The sequence below is a fragment of the Stenella coeruleoalba genome (assembly GCF_951394435.1).
Source record: "Stenella coeruleoalba genome assembly, chromosome: 6".
Classification (NCBI taxonomy): Eukaryota; Metazoa; Chordata; class Mammalia; order Artiodactyla; family Delphinidae; genus Stenella; species Stenella coeruleoalba.
Genome location: NC_137151.1, coordinates 126,089,097 through 126,109,656, shown reverse-complemented (window position 1 = coordinate 126,109,656; position 20,560 = coordinate 126,089,097). Strand labels below are relative to the sequence as shown.

Sequence of the window (20,560 nt, the reverse complement as noted above, 5' to 3'; positions counted from 1 at the left end):
CAGCTGCAGAGCTGCAATGACTCCTGTGGCTGGAAAAGCCTGGGGGTGCGGACGCAGGCGAGCATCACCCAGCCCCCACCCGGAAGGCCAAAGGACGCCTCCCGGAGAAGACTGGAGGTCTACGGGGTGTCGAGGCGTCAGCCCAGGGGCGTCCGGGAGGGAGGGAAGCCGTGGGGAGCCCGTCGGGAGGAAACTGCAGTGATGTCAGGACGGCCATGGCGTGGTTGGAGGGGAGGGTGAGCAGGGCCGACGGCAGAGGAGCAAAGTATGGACGAGAGGAAGAGTTGCAGGGGCTCAGGCAGGGTGGTGGCACGTTGAGCGCCCACTGTCACTGCCACACGAGGTGGACGGGACAGGGGCCTCAGAAGGCCGTGGCTGTGATCTAGCAGGAGATGCAGGCTGCCCGGTGCAGGACGGGAGCAGCGCGTGAGGATGGAGAGAAGTGTGCTCTCCAGAGACGTGAGATGGGCAGTGCTGGGCAGGCACGGAAGGGGGAGGGCCAGCGAGAGCCGGTGCCCCGGGTGTCTGTGCTGAGCCAGGATGCATACCAGACCGTCGGGCGGTAGGTCTGGGGATGAGGAGCGAGGCCTGGGCCGGGCACCTGCGTCTGGGGGTTACCGGCGTGTGGGACCGTCAGCAGGGAAAGGACCGCGCTGCTGAGGAGCGTGGTGTCCAGGCAGCAGGCCCAGGGCAGACCGGACAGCGAGGCGTGAGTGGGCGCAGAGGCCAGGGGAGAGCAGGGGAGCCACGTGTGCCCCGTCGGGGGCTGGCAGGCAGGGTCATCACGGCGTCTGGGACGCGCGTGTTCTTGAGGTGGCAGGGGAGGGGCACGGGCGAGGTTTCTCCCAGCAGCTGTGACCGCGAAGGAAGGAGGCCTCCCTCTTCACGCCCAGGTGTGGACGTGGGTCCACACCTGTAACTTGCATTGCGCTTCGCTGTGCCAGGCACACATGTGCTTAAGAGCAGGTACCAAATGCCGGGCTGTGTCCTTTCTCAGCACCTCGGACAGCACCTGGCACCCGTGAGTGTGTGTGTGTGTGTGTGCGCGCGTGTGTGCACGTCTGTGCGTGAGTGTGCGTGCGTGCATGTGTGTGTAACAGCGTCCTCAGGTTGGCCCGTGTTTCTGAGGTGTGGGCTTTGTGTGTGCGTGTGCGCGTGTGTGTGTGCACGTACGTGTGTGTGTGTGTAACAGTGCCCTCAGAGGTTGGCCCCTGTGTTTCTGAGGTGTGGGCTTTGTGTGTGCGTGTGCGCGTGCGTACGTACGTGTGTGTGCGTGTGCCGGCGCCCTCAGAGGCTGGCCCGTGTTTCTGAGGTGTGGGCTTCGTGACCAGCCTTCTCCTGTCCCGCGATCTCGCTCGCCCCACGTCACACGAGCTCCGTCCCCACCCTCTGTGCTGCAGATCATCCCCAAAGCGAGCGAGCCGGCCCGGCAGCCCGAGAGCCACCCCGAGGAGACCGAGGAGGAGCTGCGCGAGCACCAGGCCCTCCTGGAGGAGCCGTTCCTGGACCGGCCCCCAGGGCCGAAGGAGGCGCACACGCTGGCCGGGGTGCAGGTGAAGCAGGAGCCCGTCGAGAGCGATGAGGACGACGTGGCGCCGGGCCAGCGGCAGCCCACCGAGCAGGAGCTGCTGTTCAGACAGGTGACCCGCTGAGCAGGGCCGGGCCCCGGGGGCGGTGCCCTCCCCCACACCCACCGCCCAGGCCCCGTCTCCCTGGCGATGCGGGAGGGAGGTGTGGTGCGACGTCTGTGTTATAGCGGGTCACCCCCAGGGACGCTGGCCCTTTGCCCGCTGTGGGCACTTATGCGCCTGCCTTCCGGCTAAGCACAGGCCCTGAACTCCTTAGGGATGCTTTTCCTTCAGGTGCACAGGCTGCAGCTGAACACGGATGCACGTGCTGGTGGGATCAGCATAAACGTGGGGAGGGAGGCTGGTTTGTTAACTGATCAGAAGGCTAGGTGGCATCTGATCAGGAGCCAGGACCTCGGGGGCCAAGAAGCCACCAGCGACCAGCCTTACAGGTGCAGCACAGCAGCCTGGCCCGGGTATCCAGAGCGGGTCGGGTTCCCTGGCACTGACATGCAATGAACAAACTCACAAGACTGATGACTAAATCTGAGGGATGATCCATTGACTTTGAGTGAAAAGGAAAACTGCCAGGTCCGGGAAACGCTAGCACGGCCGGCCAGCAGGTCGGAATCCGGCCCAGGGCATTTGAGGAGTGGACTGTAATATCTAGTCGTGTCCTTCATCGATACTGGAGCTCAGCACCTGAGGTGCAGGGCCCCGGCTTGCCCACCCCCTCCTTGCTGGCCCTGGTGCTGGCTGCCCAGCCAAGCTCCTCCTCTGGCCCGGCAGCCCAGGCCAGGCGCCTCTGCTGCTCGTCTGCCCACCCGGGGGCATCTGGACTGGGGCGGGAGGTGACACACAGGATTAGCTCGTAGGTTTCTCTGGAGACCCCTCACAGGCCGCAGCTCAGCCCTCTCTGCGGGCTCCACACGCCAGGGCGGGCACCGCGGGTGGCTGGCGCTGTGTTGCTTTTCTTATTTGTCATTCGGAGGGCAGCCGGTCTCCTGTCTCGGGCCACAGCCTCAGCGCTAAACACCACTCTGCAAAGTGCACGGGAACCAACGCTTAATGAAAACAGGGAGGTCCCAGCAGGAGGAAGCCGCTGTCTTTTGTGCTGTGCAGACTCCTGCAGGTGACGGGGCCTGAGCTGGGGCCTTGTTCCCGTGCTGGGGGGCGTGGGCCTCGCACGTTTTTGAAGGAAGCCAGCCTCTCATTATAACTGGAATTCAGCTTGCTGTTCGTACGCTCGTATGAAATTGGAAGGCGTTGCGACAATTTTTTAGGGCTAGTGTCTTGTCAATGATAAAGTGGCCAGCGTTCACTAAGGAAAATTATCCTCGTTGTACTCCAAGCCTGAGACAGTTACCAGAAATGCCTGCTTTCTGTGTGCTTTGGGGAACCACAAGCAGAGCCCCTCTCGGGGGAGCTTGGTGCACACGCAACAACGTGCAGGTCTCAGCTTAAGACGGGCACCACGTTCTGTAGGCGGCTCGTATCTGGAGAGACTGGGCGCCCCGTCAGCAGAAGGGGAGGAAGCGCCTGGGAGGGGCTCCGGGCTCTCTCCTCTCCACTGTGCTTCCTAAAGGCAGGAGGTCAGGAGCCCGGACAGAGGCCGCCCCCAGGGCCGCGGCACAGCCATGGGCCCTCGTCCAGGGGGTCTGCTGCTCACCGGGGCCCGCGCTTCCCAAAGGACAGCGTTTCCCCCAGGAACAAGGGCAGGGCTGGCCGTGGAGCCTGCAGTCGCCCAGGAGCCCTGCTTTCTCCAGCACCTCTGAACAGGGTGTCCTGCCCTCCCCTCCGTGGCCGCCCGGGGAGGAAGCCCCCGCTCCCCGCGCTTCTGGCAGGGGCTGGGCGGCCGCCCGCACCGCTGGAACCTCCACCTCTCCCCTGACTCCACCCCAGATCCAGCACCCACCTCCCCGTGGGCGCAGCGCCTCTCTCCCGCGCAGCCCACGGTCCCCGTGGCGTCTTCCTGTGTGTGCTTGTCCGCTGGCTCAGAGTCCAGAGCAGGGAAGGGGTGATGGGGGGGCCTGTCCAGCTTCAGCAGAGGGGCTGTGGCTCCCTGCTTCCGAGCCCTAGAGTCTCATCCGGCGGAGGCCCTTTGGTTTGCAAACTTCCCGCTTTTGGACCTTTTGGCATTCTCACAGAAGCCCGTTCTTCACATGGAAGATACCTTCTGTGAAAAAGGAGCTTGTAAAGTGTGTGTTTAACCCACCCACTTTTACTCTGGTTATTTTTGGCTAAAGTGGGGTCCGGGGGATTGCGCTCTGGGTCCAGGCCTCGGAGAGGTGCACCCACACCCCCCGGCCCTGACGCCCAGACCGCTGGGCCCTGGCCGTCTCTGCCTCAGCCGTCCTTCCCGTCCTGGCGTGAGGACGTGTGAGACCAGGAGAGGGAAGAGGTCGGGGATGGAGAAGAAGTCGCATTTCCGCCATGATGTGCTTTTCATCCAAGTTTCTGGCGTGCAGACCAAGTGGTCCTGGTCGAAACCAGACTGGCCGGGAGTGCTGTCGAGCCCCGTCGGCGTGGCTTCCTGCGCCAGTGCCTTTCTTCACACCTCCGAGCCCCGCCCCGAGCATCCTCTGCCCGGCCGCCCTGCCTCCCTGGGTGCCACCTCCTCAGGGACCCCCCGCGGCCCCCCGGCTGGGCCGGGCCTCCCTGTCAGCCCTGACCGGACTCGCCGGGTGTCTCCGCTGATGGTCTGTCTTCCCACGGGGATGTCCGGTCTGGTCGGGGCCAGCGCAGGCTGTCCACCCGGTGCCACCCGAGGGCCAAGGGCCGGGTGGATGAGCGACTTGGGAGGAGGGGACACACGTAGCCCTCCAGCCGGGGGCAGGAGCTGCCTGGAAGCAACAAAAATGGCTCTTGTCTCCTCTCCCCCAGCAAGCCCTCCTCCTGGAGCAGCAACGGGTCCACCAGCTGAGGAGCTACCAGGCGTCAATGGAGGCGGCCGGCATCCCCGTGTCCTTCGGCGGCCACCGGCCTCTGTCCCGAGCGCAGTCCTCCCCCGCGTCTGCCACCTTCCCCATGTCTGTGCAGGAGCCCCCGACCAAGCCGCGGTTCACCACAGGTAACGTGGGGCAGGGGGTCGGGGCTGTGGCCCGGGCAGACGTGAGGGGGCGGGAGGCGCCACTGCAGGGCCTGCGCGGGCCGGGCGGCTTCCTGTCCGCGGTCAGCAGGGCAGCGACCTTGCCCTTTCTCATCCTTCCCGACCTCGAACTGAGTGCTCGGCCAGGACCTCGCCTGTGAGGCCCAGGTGACCCCGTGCAGTGTTTGCGCATCGCGTGAGAGCAGGGCTCGGCCAGCCCTGGACGCTTGCTCTCTGCACCGAGCTGTCCTCCACCTGTGCTGCCTCACTGCCCCGCCCGGCCGGGGAGAAGTCTGCGGGCAGGACCCTCTGCCTCTGCCTGAAGGGCGCTCCCCGCAAGTCAGGGCTGAGAACGGTAGCCAAGTGAGGCATCCACCAGGGTCTGAGGCACTGGCCTCTGTCGGGCCGAGGCTGCTCCCGGGGCAGCCTCCATCCTGCCCCACCCCGCCCCACCCCGCCTGGGACGGGAGGGTGGCCGGGATAGTGCCTCACACTGTTCTCATCTAACTCATTGGATGTTTCTTCTTGGTGGCACGTTAAGGTAAAGTTATCTAAATATACAACAGTTTCATCCTCCTCCAAACAGTTCTCATAAAACACCCAGTTTTTCTGCACACTGGGATGTGCAGACGTGGTCGTGTTCTCTCTGTCAGGTCTCAGGATACTGCTCACATTCAGGGAAAAGTTTCATAGTCAGTATCTCCAGAAGTTAAGTTCTTGCTTTTCAGAAGGAAAACCAGAAAACTGCCAAGTATCACCAATAGGATCAGCAGGTGACTCTTTAAAGTGTGAGGCCCTGGCCATTGGCTGAGGTAGGTCCATTGTTAGAAGGGCGCAGCTCCCGTGACAGACCCCAGGACCACAGTGGAAACGCTCCCGTGTCAGATGTGCCCCCGGGCGGTCAGCGGTCCCACCAGGGAGCCTGCGGGCCGGCATGACGTCACCAGCAGTGGCCCGGCCGCTGGACCCTGCTCTGTTGATGGACCTCCTTAGTTTGTCTTCGTTATCAGTTTTTTTTTAATGTATAAAACAGCACATATTCACTGTAAGAAAGCACACATGGGAGTTCCCTAGCGGTCCAGTGGCTAAGACACCGCGCTCCCAAGGCAGGGGCCCTGGGTTCTATCCTCGGTCAGGGAACTAAGATCCCACGTGCTGCAACTAAGAACCGGCGCTGCCAAATAAATAAATACTTAAAAAAAAAAAAAAAAGGACATGTGATGGAAACCTGAGAAGCTAACGGGTGCCCCAACCCTGCCCCCCGGAGGAGCCATTGTCGGCGTTCAGGTCACATCTCCTGGGTTGTTTCTGCGCGTAGCCAGGCAGACAGGTAGACACAGACGTTGTGCATTTTACGAAGCCAGGACTCTGGGGCCCCTGCACTGCTGTCGGCCATTCTTGGCGTCTTCCGAGCCCACGCGCGTCTGCCCAGCATGCTGGCCGCTCCCCGCTCACTCTGCAGGCCGGCTCTGCTGCCGTTTCCCGTCTGTGAAAGGGGATGACAGTGGCATCACCTTGAAGTTCCTGGCCTCGTGGCCAGTAAACGTCAGGAGGCGATTTTATCACCACGACGATGCTGTGGAGGGGCGGGTGGCCGTGTCGTGGCACTGATGGGCCTCTAAGCTGTGCACATACATACGTCCGTGCCGTCCATGTAGACGTGTGTGTGCATCTGTTACGCGCTACCAGGCACACCCTCGTTAGCGCACTGACTGTAAACGTGCCCCTGTCCTACTGCTTTTTTTACCAGAAGTCCAACCCCACTCTCCCCTGTCCCACCGCTCAGTTTTGCTGGTGGTCCCAGAATCCCTCCAATGCAAGGGGACTGACTCCCATTAGCCCAACTTCTAAGAGACTGAGCGGGGAGGCTCGGGCACTGCCGTGTCCAGCTGGACCTGTAGGAACAGGCTCACCTCGAAGCTCGTTCCCCCAGAGGCTGGTGCTAATGCCTCCACTTGGCAGCATCAGACGTGGAGAAGGAGCGGCCGTGGGCCTCTGACTCCGCGGCCCCTGCTCTTTGCCTGGCGCTCCCTCCCTTCTCCACCTGAACGAGCAGGTGTTAGTGACAGGTGCCGGTGGCTGCCAGGGCGTCCACTCACCCAGCCACCTTCCCACTGTCCCAACCCTGGGAGACGAGGTGTGTGACTGTGCTGTGTCGGGGACAACAGGGCCGCCTCCTGGCAGATGTCACCAGGGGCTGACCGCCCCCCCCCGCCCCAGGAGGGGCATGGCACGGAGGGGGGGAGGCTCCTGGTGGAAGCTGAAGGTGGCCACACCCACCCGCCCCCCCCCCCTTTCTCCAGACATGCAGGTTCCACCACCTTCCACGCAGCTGCCAGGTGACATCAGTCACTTTGATCAGCTGGAAGGGCCACCGCTTCCCTGCGGCGGAGCCCAGGCTGGTGAGGCTGCGGCACTCCCTCCTGAGGGTGACCCCGCCGCTGGGTCGGCTCTGTGCTGGGCACCCTCAGGCTTGAACAGCTTCCAGCGCTGTCCCAAGTGGAGAGTGCAGAGCTGGGGAGTGAGTGCGAGTTCCTGGACTCCATTTACGTCCGTCTCTAGGGTGATTTTAAATGCGCTTGCGTCCGTGTGTGTGTGCGAGCGCAAATGTGAGCTCCACACGCCTGTCCAGCTTCTCTGCAAGGTTCTGAGGGCAGAACTGAGCCTCTGGGCCCCAAGAACCTTGGACAGATCTCAGTCCACAAGGTTGAACCGCTCGATAGAGAAGTCCCCTGACAGAGAGACTCGAGTTTTGGACCCAAATCTCACTTGTTTCTGGGTCAGCGCAGTCCCCTGGACGTGAGTGCCACAGGGCTCACAGCCGAGAGACCTGGGGGCGGGCCACCTGCCTTCTCGGTTCTTCCTGCCCCGCCTGCCCCCCGCACCGCAGGCCGCTCAGCTCCCTCCACACCCTGGGTGGCGGGGACTCTGACCGTTGGCGAGTGCCGTGAGCGGGCGGTGGGCGGGGGCAGCTGCCCGGGACCCCGAGGGCTCGTCTGACAGCGGCCGCCTCCACCTCTGCCGCAGGCCTCGTGTACGACACGCTGATGCTGAAACACCAGTGCACCTGTGGGAACACCAACAGCCACCCCGAGCACGCCGGGCGCATCCAGAGCATCTGGTCCCGGCTGCAGGAGACCGGCCTTCGAGGCAGATGCGAGGTGAGGCCCGCCCCGCGGGCAGCAAGGAGGCGGCCCACGCGGGCCGAGTGAGCCAGGGCTTGAGCGGGGGAGGCCTGGGGGAGGACACGGGCCCTGCAGGCGGGCGCACGGGCCTGGCTTCCGGAGGAATGCCGAGCTCTCCTGTCCTGCACCTCCTCTCGCACGCTCCTGTTTTCTGGGAAGCCAGCCCCTAGCCAGGCTCCCCGTCAGCACCCGGGTCACACGGCCAGGCCGTCCCAGGGCCTCTGCCGCAAGGGCGGGGTCCGGGGGATCCGTCATCCTGTTGGCTTTCCCTTGGAAGTTCTCTTACTTGATTTTTTCCGAGAGTCTCTCCCAGGGTGTGGGGAGCCTCCGGACCCCGAGGCAGGGAGGGTGCGCGGGCCGGTCTGGTCTGCTTGGCGTTGGTTCCCAAGCGCAGCACTGCCCCTGCCTCTGCCCCTCTGAGCGCGGGCCCTCACGTCTGTCCCAGCCACCTGGCAAGGGGACCACGCTGCCTGCCGACAAGGCGGGCTGAGCTGCCTCTGTTCCGGCCCGTCGGGGCCTGGGACTCACGCTGCCCACCCACCGTTGCGGTGGCCCCAGGCCCATGAGGACAGGAAGGCTCTGCTGAAGGACCGTTGAGGCTCCTCCAGCCCTCTGATGGGGGAGAGACATTTCCTGGCATGCGGCCATCAAGAGGGTCTTGAGCTCTGGGGTGAGAGGAAACAGAGGACCGTTTGTGCAGGTGCACGGGGAGGGGGTGGGGGGAGCTCCAGGCCGTGGGCGCCACAGCATCGTCATCCGTGGAGCGGGGCAGGTGGCCTCCCCTCCCAGGAGCCCTCTAGGACAGTGGCAGCCAGCCCCCCACGTGCCCACCAAGTGGGGGCCTGCTGTCTGCCCACACACTGGGAACCCCGTGAAGCCGGGGATGGGGTGCAGGGTGGCCCTGGAAAGCTAGAGCCCCGTGGATGAGCAGAACGTCCGCGTCCGTCCTTCACAGCCCAGTGCAGCCCGTCTGGAGGGCGGGCGTGGCCCGAACCCCACTCTGCCCCCCATCCAGACCCCTTCCCCAGAAGCCAGTATTTAGGAGTTGAGGTCAGTTGTCCCGCGTGACCCCATCTCTCTGCCAGTTTATGGCGATACATGGTGTTTGGAGGGGAAAGCATGGGGCCTGGGTCCAGAATCCTGTCCTGGAGTCCCTCTGGAGAGGAGGGGGACCCCGAGGTTGTGGGCTGGAGCCCTGGGCACCTGCTCCCGGATCCCGTGAGGCTGCACCACTGGGGGGCAGCATCGCCCTGGCGGACGCACCCTCCTCCTCCGCTGCAGGACCACCACCACCCCCCGCCCCCCACCCTCCCACCCCACCCCCCGCTTCCCAGGCGCCGCTTCCTTCGCCCCCAGGAGGGTCCCCTCGGGCCTGGGGCCTCCAGGGTAGTTTCAAGGCAGGAGACGGAGGCGAGGGGAGCAGACCGAGCTGCTCGTCCAGCCCCCTGGCACTGAGGGCCAGCGCCGATGGCCGCAGGGGCCCCCGGGTACCGAGGAGACCCGGGGTGAAGGGCCAGGCATGCCCTCGACATGCGGGGACGCTCACCATGCGGGGCACCTGCAGGTCCAGAGGGTGACACATGTTCCCTTGGCCGAGGGAACACGGGTTGTTGGAGGGGCCCCTGACAGAGGAGAAGCAGAGGGACCAGGCGACCCCCCGGTGCCCAGGCCTCCCGACCAGCGCCCCTCACTCCACGGGGTGGGCAACCTTCTCTGCGGCCTCGTGGCCCCTCCACGAGGAGGAGGCCAGGCCGGCAGAGCCTCGGTCACAGCCGGCCTCCGGTTCCCCTGCCCTGTGCTCCTGCATCGGCAGGCGTCGCTGGGAGGCCTGTTGTACCGTTAGGAGCGGTTCTGGGGCCTCCCTGGAGGTTCCCGGGGGGAGCACAGCTCCTGGCCTGCCCCTGCACGGGGGTGCGTCCGGCCCGGCGAGCCCACGGGCTCCCCCTGGGCCCCCAGGGTCCTGTTGGCTCTTCCTGTGTCGCTCTGGCCCTCGGAAAGTATAAAGAAGTGTCAGCTGGAATCCCGCTTCACAAACCAGCCTCCTTCTCAAAGGTTAAGTAAATGTGGCTCAGCTCAAGATAATTTCTGGAGAACATCTGAAAGTAGCCGAGGCGTCCAGATCTGAGGAATTTCCAAACCGAAGAAAAATGCAGACGGACACGCAGATCGGGGTGTCAGACGACTGCGGGCCGTCTCAGGCTCGCAGGAAGGCTCGGAGGTGCCCAAGGAGCTGGGGTCTGGCCCCCGCGTCCTGAGAGCAGGTCCACCCCCAGGCAGCTCGTCTCTCTTTTAAGACCAGACCCCGGCGGTTGGAAAGCAAAGCAGTAATTTGATGCCAAGTCAGTGTGTGACTGTGAAGATTAACGCGTTGAAGGCTGGAATTATCTTTTTTTAAAACGTTTTCCTAAGTTTTAATTAAAGTGCAAACCCTGTAAAACACTCCTTAAATATTTCTCAAATGTCGCATCAGGTGATGTTTGCTTTGGGTTTCACAATAACCGAATAATTTTGCGCTCGTGCCGTACAGAGTTTCATCTCCTCCTGGGTGCCAGTCTTCTGCTGAGGCTCACCCCTGCAGTGTCCTGTCTTGTTCTGTCCCCGCAGTGCATCCGCGGACGCAAGGCCACCCTGGAGGAGCTGCAGACGGTGCACTCGGAGGCGCACGCCCTGCTCTACGGCACAAACCCCCTCAACAGGCAGAAACTGGACAGTAAGAAACTTCTAGGTATTTCAAGACCTTCTTTACCTTTACTGCCGAGGCTGTTTCCAGCCCTGGCCTCGCCCGAGGCCCCGCCGTCCCACCTGCATGCCCCCCGCTGCACAGGCGAGTGTCGCCCACCAGGCTCTGTGCGGGCAGCTGGGGCAGGGATGACCCTTCTCCGTGGTGCCCGGGCCAGGCTCTCAGGTGAGGGGCCGGAGGAGAGATTTCCACGCTCGGCATTCACGTGGGCAGTTGGTTTCTTGCTTTGTGTCCGGTGTCTTGGGGAGAAAATGGGCTGAGAACCAGTGGTTTTGCAGAATGTCAAATAGTAGAGCTGGGTTGCTGGAGGCCACCCGGCCACCCCGCACCGGGCCTGGAGTCGGTCTGGGGGACGCTCTTCGAGGCTCGGGGGGGCACCGTGGCAACCCGAGCCCCCCGCCCCACACCGGGCCCCTCCTCCCCGGGGGCCAGGGGCTTCGGCTTTGGCAGGCAGCCCCCCCCAGATGAGGGGGCGGGACCTGGGCCTGACGGAAGGAACCTCCTAACAGGCATCTTCTGCTTTGGGAGGTGGTGAGAGTCTCCCCATAAGGCAGGGGGGGTCTGACAGAAGGGCAGGGTCCCCCAGGCTCCCGGGCGCAGGCGCCCGCCCCCCTCCGGGCAGGACCCCTGCTGAGTAATTCCCTCCCCTGCTTCCCAGCCGCCAACCGTGGGTTTCCTTCCCCATCCCTGCCTTTGCCGCCTGGGGAGAGAAGCCCCCTGGGGCTCCTCCCTGAGCCGAGCCAAAGCAGGCAGCAGGGGCCTAGGAATCACAGCCGCTGGGGCCCAGATGTGGCGGGGGAAGGGGTGGGCTGTGCGCTGTTTCCTCCGGTCTCCGTGCCAGGTGCTGCGAAGGTCACATCTCTGTGCCCGGCCCTGCTCTGGACCGGCTTGACCCTCCTGGGGATCCTGCAGCGCGGCTGTGCTCCCTCCCTGGGCACTCATGCGCCCCTTCGCTCATTCGTGCGCCCGGGGAGCACGTCTTCTCCTCTGCTGTGCGCCCGGTAGGCGCTGAGCCCCCCTAGAGCGGGGAGCTGGGGTGGCGGAGGCCGCGAGGAGACACTCGGGCTCTGGCCTGGGGTGGGTGGGGGTCGTGTGTAGCAACAGGGCTTTTAAAAGACAGAAACCCTCGCACCTGGGAGGCAGGGAAGGAGCAGGAGACCCGGGGCTGGACGGCCGGTGCCAGGCAGTGGGCTGCAGAGCGGCACGGGGACGGACACCCCCAGCTCCGCCTGCTGACTCGGACAGCCCAGGGACAGTGACCGCAGGGACCCTGGCCCCGGGGTGCAGGACAGGCGGGGCTCAGACAGGGGACCGGGCCACAGGGGCCTGAGAGGCCTCCGTCCCGACGTCCTGCCAACCCCACAGCCCTGGACAGAAAGGCACAGGGTCCCTGGGCTGGGACAGACACAGGCACAGAGCACGGTGAGGCCACCACCCCCCGCCCCTGCTGGGCTCCCAGCACACTGACCTTTACCCCCGGGCAGAGATGGGGACCTCCTTCAGGGACTGACTAGCCCAAAGGAAGCTGTCATCAGGGGCCCCGCAGCAGATGGCCCCCTACGGTCCTTGACGTGGTGCTGATGGTTCAGAAGGCCGCCGTGTCCCCGCCGTGTCCCTGCACCTTCCACCGGCTTTACGTCCTCACTCTGGGCCACGAACAGAAGACCAAGGACTATCGGCACCTTGGAAGGTGCTCAGCGGCAGCTCGGAGGCCAGACTCCTGGGTGGGTGGGGGGACCGGAGGGGGCGCTGCAGAGGGAGCCAGGAACAGCATTAAAATCCTTAAAGAGGGCGATTCCACATCCACAGAACGTGAGCAAGGGTCATAGAGAAGGGAAGAAACAGAACAGAGAGGAAAGTGAAACATGGTCACAGAATCGAGTCCTGGGGCTGGAAGGAACGGTGAGTCAAGGTCCCGGAAAGTGGAGCAGGAAGGTGACCAGAGCTGGAAACCAGGAGACGGGAGAAAAGAAGAAAATCCAAGGAGCGTTCCTCGCACTCAGGGCCCAGGGAGCAGGGGCTTCCGGAGGACACGGAAAGGAAAGGAAAGCATCTGGGGTGATCACGAGAAGGTCCCAGGACCGGAGGACCAGCCGCCGGCCGCGAGAACCCTGCCAGGGAGCACCGCTGGGAAATCTCAGAGCACAGGGACAAGATGCAAGGGTGCTGCGATGTTCCAGGGAGGGGACCAGGTCTGCCAGGAACCAGGACGACGTCAGGCCCCTCGGTAGCAGTGCAGCGCCTGGCCCGTTCTGGGGGAAGGTTCTTTCCAGCCTGAAGTTTTCACCCAGCCAGACTTGGTCAAGTATGAGGGTGAATCAGGGCGCGTCCAGGCTTGCTCCCTGCCCCGAGGCTGGACATGCGAGCTCAGGGTGCCAGCGTGGTGGGTGAGGGCCTCTTGCCGGTTCACAGCCGGTGCCTTTTGCTGGGTCCTCATGGTGGGAGGGGTGAGGGAGCTCTCCCGGGTCTCTTTTATAAGGACACTAACCCCATTCATGAGGGCTCCATCTTTACAGCTTAATCACCTGCCGAAGGCCCCACCTCCTAATATCACATTGAGGGTGAGGGTTCCAACATGTGAATTTGGGGGGGCAAAAACACTGAAGCCATGTCAGTCACAGAGGCCCCCCCCGAGGATGGTGAAGGCAGGTCAGGAGGCCGCCCGCTCCCCGTGTGGAAGCCCCCAGGACGGCCGGGACCAGTGTGGCTGAGAAGCCTCCTGTCGGGCTGTCTCCACCAAAGTGTCCAGCGAGCCACACCGCCACGGTGGCCAGACCAGGGCCCGCGATAGCCTGCCCAGGGCCTCCTCTCGTCTTGGCCACGCAGCCCCTGTTCCTCACGCAGGCTCTGCTGCCTGGGTCAGCTGGGGGCTCACTTCGCCCACCCCCAGGAGTGGGGGTGGTCATAGTGGGCCGAGGAAGACCTCCAGAGCCGCTCCCCCGACATCCACGTCCCAGGCCTGGTCCCTGGCCCGGCCAGGTGCCCTGGCTGTTGTGAGCCCTGCTCTGCAGACACACATGGACTCCAGGGAAGTAGACACTCTGGCTCCTGTCCCGGGAACTGCTGCCCCCCAAGGGCCCTGTGTCCTCACTCAGCGAGGTTCGTCCCTGCTACTCAGTTTGGTTTTCCAAAGCTCGGCCACGTGGGTTAGGATAACACACAGGAAACCAGGAGGTGTATGGGGGCGACTGGCCCGAGGAGGGGGTCCCCATTCCCCGTGGAAGGGGGCACGCTGCTCTCTTCTCTCCCTCGGCCGAGGGGCGTCTACGATGCAGACTGGACACAGATACGGAATAGACTCTTCAGAGTGTACAACGTCCTCCACTTGGCGCCCCCAAAACGCATCTGTGTCCTCTGAGCTGAGAGGGCTTGTTGGGGGTGCCCAGGCCCCGCACCCAGAGTCATGGACTCGGGAGGGCAGGGAGGTCTAAGCCGGCTGCCCCCAGGAAGGGGCCCAGGGCTCCGGAGGACAGGTGACACCCGGGAGAGCCCAGAGGCTGGGCCCAAGGCACAGGGAGGGGGGTGGATCGGAGCAAGAATGTCCAGAAATGAGACGGAGCGCCGGCCGGGCCCAGAGGACGGGGTCTGGCCTGGGCCCAGGCAGGGCTTTGTGGAAAGGAGGCATCAAGGATGAGGACGGTGTGGATGGGGGAGAAGGTCAGCGGGCTCGGAGGGAGGGGCCAAGTGGGCCAAGTGCAGGGTCTTCAGGCCGGCACGTCCGGCAGGGCCCCGGGATCCCCCAGGAAACGCAGAGCCCGGCTCCTGGACCGTTCTCCCGCACGGGAGGGGCTGCCCGTGGGCCCCGGGACCGGTAGCCCCCGCCTCAGCAGTCTCCAGGAGCGTCCGGGGGCCTCAGCCCGGGGAGCAGCCGGCCTCCCCCTGAACGCACCGTGTGGCCCAGAGTCCACGCACGCTCCATGTCCCTCCCCTGGTCAGCCCGCCAGGAGTGCTGCAAGCCCGTCTCCTGGGCGTGCGCTGCTCCATGGGGCAGGGGATCGGGTGACGACGGGAGGATGGTCTCCCTGCAGGCACGGAGGCTCGGGTCCCCCGCCAGGAGGACGGGTGAGGCTTCCAGTCTGGTGCCAAACTAGGCTTAAGACGGGTGATCGGAAATGAGAGAGACGCCGGAGCCGGGAGTCCTTGGGGAAGAGTAACCGGTGGGTGAGCCAGGAGACGGCGCTTTCCTCCCGCCAAGCCGTGTCCGTGACCACATGGGGGGTCCCCCTCAGTTCATCCAGCATCTCCGTCCCTGGAAGCCCCTCTGCCGCTTGTGGCTTCTTTGTTGAAGTGTTCGTCCACCATCTCAGACCCCGCTCCGCCCATAGGCAGCCGCGGGAGTGTATTTAGTGTTTCTTTTATGAGCCAAGTGTGTTGTCACAAACACACGTATTGTGAGCGTGTGTTCCATTTACCATAATGGTATTATAACCCGTTCTGTTTCCTTTTTCTCTCCTACTGAGTTTTGTGTTGTGAAGTCTACTCACGTTGCCGTGGGGATGCCCAAGCAGATACCTTCCTACCACTTGAGCCCTATTTACATTTCTGATGACTGTTGTAGCGTCATTACGTCAGTCTGGCTTTCCAGACGTGGTGAGAGTTGATGATGTTAACGGTACCCTGATTCGGTGTTTAAACACTACTGGGTGATCTCCCTTCCTCTTTTTAATTGAATCCACAAATTTCCAAGCCTTGTGCAAAGAGGCCTGTGTAGTGAGTGTGGGGCAGTGACACAGCTTGGCCGGGCTGCAGGGGGCTACCTGTTCACCACCTTAGGTGTTCCTGGAAGTCAGGGTTCATCTTCTGACGGCAGCGACCTGGGGAGGGAACCTGGCCTGGTGGCTGAGGAGTGTGGACCCAGGGCTGCAGAGCACCTCATGAGTGCCTCTCCGAGCTCAGGTGAAGGGTTACTAGGCGACCCTCTGCTCACAGCATAGCAGCAGGAGCGGCGGAAGAAAGCCAGCATCTTCCCCGCGCCCGTCGGCATCCCAGCCTGCCTGTCAGCTAACCTGCCAGGACTGGGAGAGCAAGGATGCCCCTCAAGCGTCAGACCCCCGTCTCTCGGCTTGAACATTTTGTGACCTGGCCTAGGCAGTGGTGGCCCCGCAACACAGGACGCCAGTGGGGGAGGGACTCGCTGACCAACTGGGGCCTCGGCCGAGGCGGCTGGGGCCGGGGGGAGACCAGCTGTGCGGAGAGGCCACCGCTGGGCCGCTCCGGAGCTCTGGGCCAGGACAGCTTCCCTGTTTCCCTGCTGCCCATCCGAGCACAGGCTTGTGTCCGAATTCAGGGTATCCTCCCTTTTTTATTATTGTGGTCTTTCCTGGCCGGATAATGAGCAAAATCAAAATACTCAAACGATTTGTGGTTTTAATGCATCAGTCTGTAATTTCAAACACAGGAATCCAGTCTCAGCAGAGCCCCTCTCACTCCTATTTACACACACACTGATGGATGTACATGGATTCACACGGGCGCTTGGATTCTTTGGGGGGAAGCTCTTACACCCCTAGCATCATGTTCCTGTGTGCTGGAATAGTTAGTGTTACGAGAACCATCTTGAAGCCATTCCCAGCCCGTGGTCACCTAGAGCCACTGCCGCGTGTCAAGGGCAGGGCCGATGGGGGCAGGGGGGGCTGGTGCCGCCCTCCCTGATTCAGGCCATCGGGTGAATCTGTTGCAGGACAGCGTGGTGCCGGCTCCCCTCTCCCCCGCCCCCCGCCATGCACTGCAGCCCACCCTGTCCCTCCGGCCCCAGGACCGCCCACGGGGGGCTTAGGGCAGGCCTGGGAAGCCCCTCCCAGGGCTGCTCTCCGTGGACATCACTTCCCTGCCCGCCGGCCCCTCCACCCACCTGCGCACCCGCCGATTCCCCTGCAGTCGTGGCACAAGGAGAAGGCAGGCATGCCCCCAGCCTCACGGGGATGGGGCCAGAGGCTGCGTGGCTCCGCGAGGATCAGTTTAACTGATGTCAGAAGGCACGGCAGGGGAACCACAGTCAGAAGACGGGGATGCAGGCGGCTGTGGGGGCGTGACCTGGAGGAGAGCCGTGGGCGCAGGCAGGGCAGGCCCGGGGCAGGACCCACCGTCCGGGCATCTCGGAGGGGGTGGGGCATGACGGGGAGGGTCCACAGTGTGTGGTCCAGGCCAGGAGCCGGGATGAGGCGGGCACAGACCTCACCAGGGCTGCTCCCCTGGTGAGCCATCCGGACCCTGTGACCCAAGGCCTGCTTCTTTCCTGGGGCCCCGGGAGGAGCTCACGGCCACCCAAGCAGAGCTGGTGCTCGGGTTGGGGAGAGGGCAGTGTTGGGAGTGAGCCCTCCCAGCACCGGGCCCGGCTCTGCCAGGTCCAGAAAGCAGACTCCCAAGCTGGGCTGTGGAACCTGCCAGGAAAGGCCTGGGGGTCGCAGTGGGAGCGAGGTGGAAGCGGGGCAGGGGCGCCCGGCTGCACAGAGAGTCTCTCCCGGATGGGGGCAGCTCCTGAAGGGGGGTTGGCCAGCTGGAGCCTGGGCTTCACACTCCGCCAGCCCGGGGAGGGGGCGCTGGGCAGCTGTGCCGCCCTCTGGTCCTGCATGACAGGCAGGTTTTAGGCGAGTCATCAACCAGCACCCGGATCACACTGAGGAAGAAGACAGGTCCCGTTCTTGTCACCGAGGCAGGCCTGAGCCTCGTGGGACGGGGCCTGCAGCGTGGGCCCCGGGCAGGCCTTCCTAGACGGCCAGGTTCAAGGCTGTGTGGTTTCGTAGCTGTGCACCGTCCCAGTGACCTTGGAACACTTGTACATGGGGAGGGGGCTGCTGTCATATCCCCAAAGACCCCTCGTGTCTAAAGAGCTCACCCCGGGGGGTTAACCCCAGGCCTCTTTCTCTTGCTCACAGCTGGGGAGGGCGGCCAGAGCTCAGAACTGAGAGCCAGTGTCGGGGGCAGGGAGCTCAGGGTGGTTCCCTGCCAGGTGCACAGCTCGGGCTGGAAGCAGAAGCTTCCGTGTGGTCTCCCCACCCCGTGAGGAGTGGGCTGTTGCCGTGGAGAATGCAAGGGCGCCGCAGGGGCTGGGCCCGCTCAGCCCAGGACCCACCCCCGGCCACACGGTGGTACAGTGGTACCTCTGAGGACCGTTTGCCCCTGCGTGCGTGGGACGCACTGTGCATCTTCCACAAGCTTCAGAGCGCCGTTGCGGCACCGCCCGGCCGTGCCCCCTGCAGGCTGGGGCGCTGGGTGACCCTGCCCACCTGACCTCGGCTCTCCTTCTCCCTGCAGGCTCGCTAACATCGGTGTTTGTCAGGCTGCCCTGCGGTGGTGTCGGGGTAAGTATTTCTTTAATGTGTAAATAATGTCCTGTTTGTTCTCAGGGTCCTGGTGGTCACAGAAATCGCGGCCTTGCTCTCCTCAGAGCAGGTAATTGTTACCAGGTGTTTTCCATAAACAGGGCCTGCTGGGCGGGGCTGCCCCACCGCTCACACGTGTGGCTTCAAAGGCCCTGTGAGCCTGTGAGCGTTTTGATGGCGGGTCTGGGGCACCTTCCTCCGGGGAAGGTCGTCTGGCACCACGGCTGGCTTTAGGAAACGGGATCTGGTGTGTGGGTCTGTCTCGTCTGACCCACCGAGCAACAGTCCACTCGTCCCAGCTCAGGTCGTGAATCCGTCACCTCACGGGGTGTGTGTTGATCCCGTATCCGAGCTCCAACCCGAAGCCCCAAGCGCAGCTCTGACCGTGGGCATGAGGTTTCTGGGCCGCGTGAGGGGGGTAGAGCTGCTTCTCCGGGAGATGGAGCTCTTGAGGAGACCTGGGCAGGTAGACACGCAGGAGAACCAGCATCTTGATTTAACCTGGACTTTCCCTGCCCGGGATGGGGGCGCAGGACCCCTCTGGGCACCCACCCCTACCTCAGCACAGCGGAGGCCAGGTCTCCGCAGCCAGAGCTGCTCCTTCCATCAGGAGGGGCTGTCCCCCCGCCCCCCGCTGCCCTCTGGATGAGGGAGGGTGAGGGCAAGGACCAGCCCCCTCCTGGCCAGTCTGCTAGCCGTGGAGCTCCCCAGCCCGGGAAGCGCTGCAGCCGGTCTCGGTCACAGAGAGGCCGGAGGACCTAGTGGACGACAAAGGCATCTCGGCTGGAAGCGCGCTTCAGCCGAACGTGAGCGTAACGACAGAGCGCGGGGTGAAGCTCGGGGTCTGGATTCCGTTATGGAAATGAAACAAAATTGTTTTCTTCCTGAGTCTTTACAAAAATCGCTGCTTTGAAAATTACCCCGTCAGAACGAGCATAAACGGCGTTTGTTCATACCACCACCAGGGCCTCCTAGAGTTATTGCATTTTGTACTGCAAAGAGGCTGCAATCTCTTAATGCGGGGCGAATTTTTGGCCAGACTTGAAAAGGCTTGGCTTTGCACTGCCCTGCAGCAGCACGCCCTGCGAGGCAGGATTTATAATTGGCAAATGAAAGCGCAATGGGGACTGGGCCTGGGGCCTTGAGCCAGGTGGCCCCTCCCCGGTGTGAAGTCCACATCCAGCCCCCAGCAGGCTACCAGCGCCCACCTCCACATCCAGACACAAAAATGCTCTGGAACACAGAGACGTGGAAAATCTCGCCAAGTCGAACCCGGTCGAGAGAGGAGTCCATCAGAATAATTAGTGGGAAGTGTGAACCATAGGGCGCCTCAAGGGATCGTTCCCTTTCAGTTGTTTTCTATAACTGCCCCAATAGGAGGGCAGAGAATCGCAGTGCCCGCCCTCCCGCCTGGCTCAGCGTGGACTCGCCATGTCGCTGGTGCAGCTGCAGCCCTCTTGGGCCTCTGGATCTCCTTCCAGAGCTGGGGGCCAGCCCCCCGGGGTGTTGTCAGGGAAGCAGAGGAGACCCCAGGGGCCCAGGTGTGGCTGGGAGGGTGCAGGTCGGCTGGTGAAGCAGGGAAGGAGAGGGTGCGTTGCTTCCCCCGAAGCTGCTTGAATTAACATCTAGGTTCTGTAATGGAGCTTTTAAATGGTTTTACCTTTTTTTCCCAAGCCAAATAAGAGAAACTTCTGTTTTGCTCACCTCCTGATTATTGCATTTCCCTCCCAGCCCTGCCCTGGTAGGCCCTGGGGACCCCGAGTGCCATGGCTTCTAAGGTCCGCGGCCCACTCAGAGTGGCCACCCCGAGTGTCCACTTGAAATCTCTGTAAGGGGTCTCCCCACCCCCGTCTTCACCTTGTCTCCGTCTTTGCTGGAGGGATTGTGGAGTGTAGCCCGTGGCTCTTTCCCTTGTTTCCTGCTTCTGTATTTGTGGGTGCCCCAAGCAGGGCCGCCTTGTACTTCTGGAACTCGGGGCTCCAATCCGACCATCCCACATTGGTCCCTGGGGAGCTGGTGGCCAGAAGCTGGGGGGCTGAGACCCCGAAGCAGTGGAAAGTGCTGTCAGGTTCTCTGGAGACACTGCAGTGGGGCTGGGGGCCTGTCCCTCACCCTGGACACGATGTTCCAGGACCTTGTGGACCCTGGGGTCATGCGGGAGGAGAACAGAGCACAGAGATCCTTCAGGGCACACGGGGGGTCAGTCCCTTTCCCCACCTGGCTCCGGTTATTAGCCTGAAACCCAAATCATTGCATTTGGAGGAGAAGTAATCTGCGTAGTTTTGCCCAAACCCGCTTTGGTGCTCAGGGGTGCGGCCTCTCGCGAGGCCCAGGCGACCGGTCGGACCCTCCTGCCAGCTCTTGCTTTGGTTTTATTGAATTGGTTCTTCGGCTGAAGCAACTGGTCCAGAATCTTCTAGTTGAGTGGCTACGTCAATGAATAACAGCACAGTATTATTTAGAACAGAAGCCGGTCTTTGAACGTTGAATATTAATGCTGCGGAGAGTGCGCTAAGTGCAGAGCGTTCTTCTGACATTTGGAAGCTATTTAAAGAACATAGAGGTTTGGTCATTGAAGAGAAGAGCCCGCACGGAATAACACTCCTCAGGAAATAGCTCGAGCTGCTCGTAAATGTATTTTAAATCATCTCGCTTTG

General features: G+C 63.0%; 1 protein-coding gene across 1 annotated transcript in view; it reads left to right on the top strand.

Annotated features, from left to right (window-relative positions):
• Positions 1-20,560, top strand: part of HDAC4 (histone deacetylase 4) — a 286,639-nt gene that overhangs the window by 230,636 nt on the left and 35,443 nt on the right. The window contains exons 13-17 of the mRNA XM_079924568.1: positions 1,401-1,640; positions 4,452-4,638; positions 7,684-7,817; positions 10,446-10,566; positions 17,836-17,882. Coding sequence (XP_079780694.1) covers positions 1,401-1,640; positions 4,452-4,638; positions 7,684-7,817; positions 10,446-10,566; positions 17,836-17,882 — 729 coding nt within the window. The remainder of the gene's footprint in view (positions 1-1,400; positions 1,641-4,451; positions 4,639-7,683; positions 7,818-10,445; positions 10,567-17,835; positions 17,883-20,560) is intronic.